Raw genomic sequence first — 12,707 nt, forward strand, 5'->3', positions numbered from 1 at the left:
CCATTAAATTACCTCTCGCAGACGTCATGCAACAATAAACCCTCCGGAATACCGTTGCCAGTTCCCCTTCACTTTTTCTTCAGCCATCACACCGCTCCGCATCCAACAAAACTTCTGCTAGACTTCTCGTTTAATTCGTTCCTACGGTGTCTAGTTTAGCTCTGGGCTCTTTCAATTTATCTTTTTTTTTTTACCCCCGTTTCAAATTCTTCATACCTAGGCACTAAATCAGGAGGAAGCGGGGCAGCTCGTGCTAGGTGGCCTGAGGAGGTTGAGGCCTGTCGAGACGGGTTGATTAGCTTCCCTTATTTGTTTTCTTGTTGAGGATTTGAATTTCCTTAAACTGCACTGCCAGCTGCAGGATCTCAGATCAGAATGCTGGAAGGATTGGTATGTTTGCTATCTCAAGTGGGGTTGGGTTTCGCTAACCTTGTGTCAGATTGCGACGCTAATGAATCGGTTCTTGGGAATGTATGGCGACATCCGATACTGAATCGTGTTCCGACCCACTGACAACTGATCAGGTACATCAAGAACTTCGATAGTAAACAGCTAAATGTTGGCATTTGGAGGTTGGTTTTCAGAATGGCTAATCCCGAGTTTGGCTGACATTTCGGTCTTTCTCAGTGGCGATGTACGATTACGGAACCTTGAGCTGAAGAAAGAAGTAGGTCCTATCGGAACTACCTAAGAGCCATGGGCCAATTTCTTACCGTTTTTCAGGCTCTGGATCAGATGAAGCTCCCCTTAAATGTCATGGAAGGGCATCTGGGACAGCTTACGCTGCAGTAAGCCCAGTTTGCTACCGGGCAAGCCGATTCAGGGCTAATAAAATTACAGAATCCCCTGGAGTAATCTGAAAGGAAAGCCGGTGAAAGTAATTATCGAGGATGTCTATCTACTAGCGAACCCAAAGGCCGATCAGGAGGTGAGAGAGTTACCCTTGGTAGTCACTAGTTATAGCTGTTGTCTTCGAGGCGCTTACCTGCCACGGCATAGTATAACGAAGAGGAAGAGCAACGGCGGAAACAAGCTGTCAAACAAGAGAAGCTTCAGAATGCCGAGTTACTTCAAGATAGAAACACCGAAGGGATGTCAGTGGAGGAGCTTCAGAAAAACCAGAGCTTCACAAACAGTCTGGTTACCAAAGTCAGAACCGAATAGTCAATACCTACCTTATATTTCATGCTAACCCCTAGTGATAAAAGATCTTGGATAATCTTCAAATCACTGTGAAAAACATCCATATCCGATACGAGGATTCTCTTAGCACTCCAGGGGTAGAAACCGGCTATTCCTTAATACTTTGCTAAATAACGAATGCTGACTTTCGTAGCACCCGTTTTCCCTTGGATTCACGCTCGAGGAATTTTCTGCCGTCTCAACCAACGAAAATTGGGAACCTAACTTTATCCAGGATAACGTCTCTGTTACTCACAAGCTCGCCAAGTTGGGTTCGTTGGCCATTTATTGGAACACAGACTCCAAACATTTTGGGGGTCGCCCTGATGCCCATGCAACGATGGTAAAAGGTTTCAAGGGTCTCATAGCGTCTGAGAGCAATATACCCTCCGGCCACCAGTTTGTGTTAAAGCCTGTAAGCGGCACTGGCCATCTTGAGGTAAACAAAACTGGTAGAGCAGATGTCCCTAAGATGGTAGCCCGGATGATATTCGACGAAATTGGTTTTATTCTCGATGAGGACCAATATAGAGACGTGCTTATGATGGTTGACAATTTCCACTTTTATCTGCGTCATCAGCAATACAAGAGGTATCAACCAAAAGGAAAGTCCCCAAAGGAGGACCCTATGGCGTGGTTCCTTTTTGCCGGTAACGCTGTTTTGAGCAAAATACACGAGAAAAATAAGAAATGGTCTTGGGACTACTTCCGTGAGAGAAGAGATGACAGGAAACAGTACATTAAGTTGTTCAAGCAACTGAAGCAGTATGAACAACTAGCGGCATCCGAGGCGGAAGAATTAAAGAAACTTGAATGGAAACTGTCATATGAGGATCTAAGGTTCTACCGATCTCTTGCAAGAAATCAGCTGCGGAAGGACCGTGCGTTAGTCAAAAAACCAGAGCATCAGGGGGCGCAAGGATGGGTTTCATGGATGTGGGGCTCTGTTCAAAAGAAAGAGGAAGAACCCAGCACCATCATGACTGACCAGCAACGTAAAGAACTTTATGAGGCGATCGATTGGGATGAGAAGAAGGCCATAGCAGAATCCATAGACCTTCCACGAGATTCTGTTAAAATGCAGGTTGAGGCGAGTTTGAGAACTGGAAGCTTCACCCTCAAGAGAGACCCCCATGGGGACGGAGCGGAAATACTGGCACTTCTGTTTGACACGTTCAAGTCAAGGGTCCTGCAACGTCCAGATTCCTTCTACGGCGAGCTTAGCCTCGGAGGGTTAAGAGTTTATGATGGCACAACCAAGGGATCCCTATATCCCCAGATCGTGAGAGTCAAGGATGCGGTCTCCGCGTTAGGACTTGATGAGCTGGATGACGATGACGAGGATGTCCCAAAGGAATCAAACCCCGATGCACCATTCTTTCAGGCATCATTTGAGCGTAACCCTCTCGATGAGAGCGCTGATTCGGCAGTTACAATGAAGATGAGGAGCATGGAAATTATCTACAACCCTATCTTCGTGGAGGAAATTTACAATTTCTTTAAACCCCCGGAGCGACATATGGAGAGTATTGGTGCTCTGATGGAATCGGCTGGTGCTACTGTAGAAGGTATCCGACAACAAACACGGGCAGGGCTAGAGTTTGCTTTGGAAGAACACAAGACACTCAACGCCAAGTTAGATCTACAAGCACCTCTGATTATTATACCTGAAAGTATTTGCGACGAGAAGTCGAATTGCTTAATTCTTGACGCCGGGCATGTTAGCCTGACGAGCGACCTGGTAAAAAAGGGAGATATCAGAGAGATACATTCCAAACAGCGGCAACAATATAGTCAGGAGGATTATGCAAGGCTAGAGTCTTTGATGTATGACAAGTTTTCCTTGAATTTAGAATCAACGCAGGTTCGTGTCTGCCGCTCCGGAATCCGAATTATCATCCCTCGTGATCTAATTGCAAGACCAGGTTCTCATCGGGCCTTCTGTGGAAGAAACAAAGCTACAGTTGCGCGCCAAGTCCGACAGGAAGCACCTTCATATTGTTGATCGGATCAATATTAATTTCACAGTCGATATATCTATTCTCCCAAAAGCATCAAACCTTACAAAGTTCCGAATGTCGGGCCATCTTCCCGTCCTTCATGCTTCTCTGTCGGACAAAAAATACAAAGCCTTGATGAAAATAATTGATGTGGCAATCCCGAAACTAGGCCGCGAAGATTCACCCAACCCCCGAAAGTCTGTGCGCCAACCCGCCCAGGATTGGAAATCTAAGCCCATGCCTAACCAAACTCGTCCAACCCCCTTTCGGTTCTCCTCAAAGCAAGAAGAACTGGTACTGCGGGATGATAGCGATGGTGAAGATGAGACAGACGAGCACTTCGAGGAAGCATCTGATGGTATTCAGAATGATTCGCCTAGTACACACCAGAGAACATTCGAGCTCAAGTTTACTGTGGGGGAGTTACGAGGATCTCTATTCCGGGCAGATCCAGAGGGGAAGAACCCCGATAAGCAGCTGGTTCTCCTAGTTGCCGAACACTTTGCCTTAGATTTCCACATCAGGCCTTTTGATATGGCTGCAGAAGTAATTCTAAAGTCATTAAACATCGAGGATTTGATAGATGACGATCCATCCACTACTTTCAAGCGAATTGTTACCTCTGATACGCTTCAAGAGCAATCAAATGACAATCCCCTTTTCTTCGTCAAGTACGTGAAGGTAAAGCGAGAGTCTCCAGAATTTATGACAGTTTATGAGGCTATTGAGACAAACGTGGATGTTTCTATATCTACAATTAATGTTGTGATAACCAGAAAGACTGTTTTAACACTTCTTGATTTTGCCATCACGACCTTTACAAATCCCGGCAATAATCAAACCAAAGCCGCGATCCAGTCCACTAAAGGCGCTACATATAGCTCTGGAGAGGAGGCGTCGGACCTGGCTATTCCCAACGATCCCCTGGAAGCCGAGAAAATCCGCGTTAAGATCAATTTGGACAGTATAAGCCTCATCCTCAATAATGACGGTATACGCTTAGCGACCCTCAGCCTTGCTAGTGCCGACGTTGGTATGTTTCTTATGGGGAAAACTATGCGGATCGGAGCACGGCTTGGAAACTTTTCCCTCTTTGACGATATCAATGAAGGCGCTGAAGAGAATTCGCCATTGCGGCAGCTTGTTACTATCCAGGGTGATGAACTGGCAGATTTCCGATACGAAACATTTGATCCAGAAGCAATCCAATCATATCCTGGCTACAATTCCTCAATCTACCTCCGTTCCGGCTCCATTAAAGTCAACTTTGTAGAGGAACCCTTTCGGAAGATCATTGACTTCGCCGTTAAGTTCGGAAAAATGCAAGCCCTTTTTAACGCCGCACGTCAAGCTGCCATGAATCAAGCTAGCCAAATGCAAGAAAACGCAAATCAGATTCACTTTGACATCTTGGTCAGAACTCCTATTATAGTCTTTCCGCGAACAAATTTCGCTCATCATGCGGAGCGGGACCTCCTTACAGCATATCTCGGAGAGCTCTACGCACAGAACAAATTTGTTCCTCTTAATAATTCAGAAGATTCTGCTGTTGTGAATAAAATCTCCGCTGGAATCCGTAAGACGCGACTAACGTCTGTCTTCTACTTTAATCAAGGTCAAAAAGAGGAGCTAGAGCTCTTGGACAAACTAGATATATCTTTTGGGGTTACATATCTCGAGCATACTTGCAATGCCGAGCGACCAGACCTCGAGGTAAGATTTAACCCCGCGATCTCAGATATGAGCTAATTTTCTCAGATCGAGGGCTCAATGTCCGATCTTAATCTCAAGTTAACCCAAACGCAGTTCAAGTTCTTACTAGAACTCTCCCGATCAATTCCGGCGGTCTTTACAAGCGATCCCAAAGAGGAGGGGCTCGTCGAACAGTTGCCTGTGGAGAATATTGAGCCAGCGAAAAAGGCAATCCAACAAACGAGCGAGGAGTCAGCCCAAGTCGTAAATTTGAATCCAGAACTAGGCGTCAGCTCGGATACCTGGACCAAGGTGGACATGGTCTTCAGTGTAGGGAGCGTAGCCTTAGAACTGTTCACTGCTGACCCGGACAACCCTATTGGCGACCTCGAAGGTGCAAGCCTATCTAGAGCTTCCCTAAGTAATACTAATGTTAAGCTCCGAATGATCAGCGACGGCTCTATTGAATCAGAGCTTCTAATCGATTCCTTCAATATTAGAGATAGCCGGTTCCAAGAAACCAATAAGTTCCGCAAGATCATGTCGTCTACGAATGATCAAGGGTCACAATTTATGGCCAGCGTCACGATCTCAGGTGGCGTAGAACGAAACCTTGTGGCACTTCTAACAATCGATAGTCCCAGAATTATCTTTGCCTTGGATTATATCTTCGCCCTCCGGAACTTTGTGATGTCGGCATTAGAAACTGATGAGGGCCCCTTGGCAGAGGCGTCGGAAGAGAGTTCCGAGAGTGAAGATGATCTCAGCGAGAGAAGTACCCGCCTCGGGTTGGGTTCGCTTAGCAAGACAGATCGTTCGTCAAAGTCTACGGACCCCAGAAAAGACGATAAAGTCAAGGAAACCAACGAGGCAATACCTGTTTCCTTCCAAGTCAATATTGTCGATTCCCAAGTCATCCTGATTGCCAACCCCGGAATCAGTAACTCAGAAGCCATTGTCCTAAGCACAAAGCAGATTCTGGTTTCACAGCAACACGCTCTAACCCTTCAAATTGAGGAAGTGGGAATGTTCTTATGCCGGATGGATAAGTTTGAAACCAGCCGTCTCCGTATTTTGGACGACTTTGCAATAGCCGGATCGATGGACAACCGGTCACTTGGTGTGAATCAGTCCATTCAGAGCATCCAGATAGATGTTGACCCATTGGTCCTGCGAGTATCTTTGCGCGATATCCTTCTAGCGACCCAAATATTCAATAAGGCATCTGAAATGTCTTCACCCAATAAAGGCAAGCCTGAGATACAAGGTGAGGCCAAGCGCCTTGGCACCTCAAAGGCGTCTGGGAAATCTCTCAGGCGAAGAACTGCCAGTGGGAAAGAACCTTCAACTGCGGCACGGCAAGGTGCAAAATCTTCTGCCACTGCTAGGAGTCAGACATCTCAATTCCAGCAAGGCCCTGGTCGACAACCCGCTTCGACAATTGTGAAGCGGGAAGGGTTGAGCGCCAATTTTGCTGGGATGCGAGTAATACTGATCGGAGACCAGCATGAACTACCATTATTGGACTTGAGCGTAAAACATTTCAATGCTCGAGTAAAGGATTGGTCCGGAGAGGTATGTCATCCACTTACAATCTACCACCCATCACTAAACATGTTTCACAGTTGGATGCAGACACAAGTATCGAGTTATTCATGAACATCTACAACTTTTCGAAATCTGCATGGGAACCATTGATCGAACCATGGCAATTGGACTTTCATGTGAGGCTACTCCGAATCCCCCAACAAAACATTTACTAAATGATATTAGATGTCACGCTCAGTTCAGCAAGAGAAACTCTCAATTGATCTTATCTCCCGAAAGATGTTAGAATTGACTATCACATCCCAGACAATAGCTTTAGCTTCCAAGGCAGCGCAGTTCATGCAGCAAGACGAAGATATACTAACAAAACCGCGCGGCGCTGATTCCCCCTACCGGATTCGCAACCAGACCGGGTTCCCTTTGCATGTATGGGCTGCTTCCGACCCACTTCTAGGAGAACCAATGGCAGTTAAGCTCGAAGATGGGGAACAAGTGCCTTGGAGATTCGAAGAATGGGAGAAGATGCGGGAAAACTTGAGCCCCGATGGATCTAGTGGCATTGTAGGCATCAAAATCGAAAATTCAGGGTTCGAGAGCATAACCGAAATACCCGTTAATAAGGAAGGCGAGACGCTCTACACACTTCGTCCGCCAAAGGATAATACCCTCCACCGTCTACTATGTGAGGTACATCTTGGGACAGATAACGTCAAGTACATCACCTTCAGGTCACCTCTCATCATCGAAAACAACACTCAAATTCCTGTAGAGATCGGTGTCTTAGACGTCGAAGCTCAGCATATTGTCAGAGTTTATAAAATACTACCGGGTGAAAGCCAGCCAGCTCCAATAGAGACCGCATATCACCAATCAGTAGTGGTTAGACCAGATGGTGAATCCCCTGAATCTTCTCCAGCACAACTTAATTGCTAACTCTTCTGTAGCTGGGTTCGGGTATAATTGGTCTCAAGACCATCTGTTCTGGAGGACCCTTTTGAAAAAGCCGACCAAATGTCTCAACTGCAATAGCGAGGAAGGAAATAATGCGCCCCCATTTTACTTCCAAATGCATGCCACCTTCTCACGGAATAACCCAGTCGCGAAATTATATCCGTACATGAGGATCCAGTTATCTGCACCCCTCGAGGTTCAAAACCTTCTTCCTTATGACTTCAAATTCCGCATATATGACAAGCATACCAAGAAAGAATGGACGAATTTTCTTCGCAAAGGCGGCTTGAGCCCAGTCCATGTGATCGAACTTTCACATCTACTTCTCATGAGTATCGATATGCAAGATACCGTTTATAGCGCCAGCGACTTCGCTATAATCAATTCCGATAGCACAGAGTTTGATAAAGAAACAACGCTGGTGGCGAAAGACAACCAGGGCTTGGAACTAAGGCTTCGGCTACATTACTTCCCGATTGCTAACAGTGGTGGCGCCTTCCGAGTCGCAGTCTATAGTCCTTACGTGATTCTGAACAAAACTGGGTTGACGATGATGGTTAAGTCTAAGTCTCTGTTACAATCCGCAAAGGTCGCCGCAGGGCAGATGCAAACGAGTGAGAAATAACCTTCAGCAGTTCATGGCTTCAGCTAATACTTTCAGGTGCAGGATCCTCTCAACGAGCTGTCCCCTACATGTTTTCCTACCCGAATGATGACCGGCAGAACCGTGCGGTTCTCAAAGTAGGAGATTCGATCTGGAGTAGACCTCACAGCTTTGAAGCGATCGGGAACGTTGCAGACGTAGTCCTCCCGTCCTCAACAAAGGAAACCGAGTTGCATATCGGAATATCAGTGGACGAAGGAGAAGGAAAATACAAAATGACGAAAATCGTTACTTTGACTCCTCGATTCATCCTTAAGAGCAAATTATCCGAAGTGATTCAGATAAGAGAACCTGGCACCGGTTCAAAGAACATCATGACTCTAAATCCCGGAGAGTTACTTCCCTTACATTTCCTCAAGGCTTCTGAGCGTAAACAGCTGACTCTACTCTTCCCTGGCATCAATAATCGATGGTCATCGTCTTTTAATATCTCTGATTTGGGAAGTGTACACGTTAAGATGCATAAAGCTAACCAGCGGCAAAGCCTTATACGGATAGACATTTTACAAGAGAAAGCTACTATTTTTCTACATCTTAGTATTGAAAAGAAGAACTGGCCATTCTCTATGCGGAATGAGAGTAGCCAGGAATTTACCTTCTACCAAGCCGACCCCAACCAGGACGATGACGAAGAAAAGGAGAGCGACTTCCGTCCAGTCTATTACAAGCTTCCGCCCCGAAGCATTATGCCTTACGCCTGGGATTTCCCAGCTGCTAAGAGCAAAGAGCTTGTTCTGATGGTTCACAACCAAAAGCGACATGTCCGCCTTGCAGAGATCGGTAACCTAGTAAGCCCCCCCTTATTTTTGCCCAGATAGATCTTGGGTTCTTATTTGCTTCTAGGTGCCTTTTAAAGTGGAAACTGGCGTAATTGGTGAGGATGGCAATCCAATAAAGAAGACAATTGAGATCAACGTTCGAGCGGATGGTCCCACACAAACCTTAGTCCTTTCCAACTACCGACCTTCCAAGAGTTTATACAAACCCAAGACCAACGCATCGTCTAGTAGCATTGCGACGAGTGCCGGCTTCGAAGTGAAGGATGGGGACAGTGACATTACTTTTCAGGTCCAAATCCGATTTGCTGGGATCGGAATTTCGCTTATCAACAGACAAATCAAGGAATTGGCTTACATCACTTTCCGCGACCTAGAAGTGAAATACAATGAGTCATCCCTTCTTCAAACCCTCAACGTTCTTTTGAAGTGGATCCAAATCGACAATCAATTATATGGAGGACTTTTTCCTATTATTCTCTATCCTAGTGTCGTACCGAAGACAGGTAAAGAAATGGATGTTCACCCCTCGCTTCATACATCAATCACTCGAGTGAAGGATGATTGTACGTTACCTCTGTTCCCCCTAAATCCTTAAAATCATTAACACCCACTAATATATTATAGCATACGGTGTACTCTATATTAAATATGCCACATTCCTATTGCAGCAGATGACGCTTGAAATCGATGAGGACTTTATTTATGCGCTTCTCGACTTTTCCAAGATCCCAGGTGCTAGTTGGATGGAATACGATGACGGGAAATTGTGCGACGATGACTTAGACATTCCAGAGCCAAAGACGGACAGTGCCGGGCAAGACATGTACTTTGAGCTGCTGAACATTCAACCCGCACAGCTTGATATTTCACTTCTTCGGACAGAAGTAGTCAATGTCGAGGACAAAACTTCATCACGCAACCCCTTGCTGTTTATCCTAAACGTCTTTACAATGGCGATCGGAAATATCAATGATGCGCCGGTGCGCCTAAATTCTTTGATGTTGGAAAATGCAAGAGTTTCAATGCCGGTCCTTGCCCGGCACCTTCAGACCCATTACAGCAACGAGTTCTTGTACCAAATCCACAAGATTCTAGGGTCGGCAGACTTTTTGGGTAACCCCGTTGGATTGTTCAACAATATCAGTTCTGGTGTCTGGGACATATTTTACGAGCCTTATAACGGCTTCATCATGACGGATCGTCCAACCGAACTTGGTCTTGGGCTTGCCAAGGGCGCCACCAGCTTCGTCAAGAAGTCAGTATTCGGGGTATCTGACAGTTTGTCCAAGTTTACGGGCAGTATTTCTAAAGGCATGCAAACACATTCCCTACAGTATCAATCTTCCACGAATACTAACCAGCCGTTTACATGAAGGCCTCGCTGCGGCAACCTTAGACAAACAGTTCCAAGATCGTAGGCGCATTTCACGAGCACGGAACCGCCCAAAACATGCGTTATATGGTGTAACATCTGGCGCTGACTCACTCATCACCAGCTTCGCCAGTGGCTTCGGTGGACTTGCTAGAAAGCCGCTGGAAGGCGCAGAGCGTGAAGGCGCCTTAGGCTTCTTGAAGGGACTTGGCAAGGGTGTTGTTGGTCTGGCTACTAAGCCTGCGATTGGAGTCTTTGATCTCGCGTCAAGTGCGCGACCTTACCCTGTCATTTCATCGCTGGGCACTAATATCTAAGTGGCACAGATGTCACCGAGGGTATCCGTAACACAACGACCGTCTTTGACGCGGAAGGACTGGACCGGGTCCGCCTCACACGATACATCGGCCAGGATGGGGTTGTTAGACCGTACTCACAACGCGAAGCATTAGGTCAATTTTGGCTGAAGCAGCTAGACAACGGAAAGTTCTTTGACGACGAATACATTGCTCACCTAGAACTCCCCGAGCAGGACCTAGTCGTAATGTTGACATATTCGTGAGTTCCCCTTATATTACTCCGGCGAGACCAAGACTAATGCAGAGTAAGGCGAATCATGCTTGTCAAAGCTAAACGGCTTTACTGTGAATGGGATCTTCCCCTAAACGAGCTTCAAACAATCAGTATGGAGAAAACAGGAATAGCTTTAATGCTACGAGGTGGTCGACAAGGTCCCTTTATACCAACCAGGGACGAGTCATCGCGGAAGTTCTTATTCAAGAAAATTGGGCTCGCTGTTAATTCTTTCAACAGCACGGCCGCTGTTTCTTAAATTGTACAGCCTAAGATCGAGGCTTTTCTCGAAAAACAATATTTCAATGTGTTTTCTTTCCCTTTTCTTAGGGTGGCATGTTTAACGTCTCAGTGAACGTTTTTTCTCTGTTGTCTTTCCCATATCCACTTTTCTTCTATTTTTCCTCTATCTGCCCCATACCCTCTCAAAAGTGCATCAACACCTAGTCAGTTAGGCTTAAGTTTCTACTACCTTTATCTAGGTATTTTATATAAGTAACGGCAGCGGAATGTTTCTTACTACTATGCAGCGCATTTGAAACCTCCAACCAGAACATCTTCCCGTCCAGAGAATGTTCACGAAACATGAAATATCACTCGTGTCAGTAAATCACGCCCCGAAACCCAACGCCCATCAAAAACATCATATCATGCTACAAATGACACAACCCCTACCCCACGATACATAGCCACCATTACCCCTTCCTCCCCGATGACAGCAGCAACAGCCAACAAGATCCCATCCCTTCTTTACCCAGCCCCTTCAGGCAGCTCCTCGTACGATACCGGCCGGCATCTGCGCGGAATGCCCCCACCCAAGACAACCGAGCCAGGTGCTTAGCCCGATATACTAACAGAGCACAGTATCGCCGACGAGAACATGTGCATGAATAGCGTCTGGGCTCGAGCCAGGAAATTGAACTGGCATAATTGGAAGTAGAAAACCTGCATCATGTACTGTAACGTGTGATATGACATGAATTGCGGTTGCATGGTCTCTCTCCCAACACCCGGGCGAGGCGCGGATGTACTATGACGGGTGATGGGTTGTGACCAAGTGCGTTATTATATCAAAACGGTTGAGGATGGCATTAGTGTACGAAGTTGAGACCCGGAATGGGGTCCGACAAGGGTTGGTATTCGAGATCTTATTCCCTTTTTATTTCCACGTGGGTCGCAGTGTAATGTGGGGGGGGCGGTGTTGATATGAGGGCTTTTGTAGACGTCATAGCAAAGAGTACTCGTGGTGGCTCGGGGATATACTTGTATCCGGGAAACTGTCTATATCACTTTAGCCAGCGAAATTTTATTTTTCCCAAGACTGGGGCGAAACGGTGATTCCCGACTCGCTGGGAGCGTTTCATTAGGCCGAAACGTGGATTAAGAGTGATATTTAGAAGACCGGGTACTCGAGTAGAATAGAGGCGTAAGAGAAAACAGATGTTTACAATTTTCAGTGAAGCATTACATAACAGCTATTGCTCCATTGACCCTAACTTACGTCATCACCCGGCTATGCCTCACAACCTCTCCTGCGCCGAAACTCGTGATGAGTATTTTATTGTGTCTCCAGGAGCTCCGGCATTCTTAGATACTCACAACCATCTCAAGCCCATCCAAAGCCACATGCAAAGCAACTCTCTATCCCAGGGTAGAACTTCGAAACCTGGGCTAGTAGCTCAGCACCTAGGCCCAACCTGTGTTTCACCCGCCAAGAACGTACGAGATCAAATGACAAATGCGCCGATCCATACCCGGTGAAGCGCCACACTATTATCTCGGCGGGGCGCGGATTGCCGCTTGTATCCTACCGAGTGATTTCCTATGGATTGAAGTGGTTCAGCAATGCAAGTCTAGGACGGAAATTCGAGGCATGCGATGCAATTGTGCAAGCCTTGGGTCAAACTGTTCGCCGGAGTCCCTCTCCAGCTCGATACCCCACAGAG

The 12,707-nt window shown here is 46.5% G+C and overlaps 1 protein-coding gene; it reads left to right on the forward strand.

Annotated features, from left to right (window-relative positions):
• Positions 1-556: 556 nt before the first annotated feature.
• On the forward strand, positions 557-11,312 carry GSTUM_00003624001 (uncharacterized protein; the record flags this gene model as incomplete). XM_002837310.2 has 21 exons in its annotated part: positions 557-667; positions 724-788; positions 841-928; positions 1,000-1,149; positions 1,209-1,280; positions 1,337-3,046; positions 3,108-3,435; positions 3,514-4,895; positions 4,941-5,649; positions 5,719-6,449; positions 6,500-6,598; positions 6,648-7,314; positions 7,367-7,987; positions 8,035-8,825; positions 8,881-9,379; positions 9,441-9,582; positions 9,625-10,063; positions 10,096-10,115; positions 10,178-10,458; positions 10,515-10,746; positions 10,798-11,312. The coding sequence occupies 21 exons, from the start codon at positions 557-559 to the stop codon at positions 11,018-11,020; spliced, it is 9,360 nt and encodes a 3,119-aa protein (XP_002837356.1). The 3' UTR covers positions 11,021-11,312.
• Between the last annotated feature and the right edge of the window lie 1,395 nt (positions 11,313-12,707).

This window comes from Tuber melanosporum (assembly GCF_000151645.1).
Source record: "Tuber melanosporum whole genome shotgun sequence assembly, scaffold_182, strain Mel28".
NCBI classification, from domain to species: Eukaryota; Fungi; Ascomycota; class Pezizomycetes; order Pezizales; family Tuberaceae; genus Tuber; species Tuber melanosporum.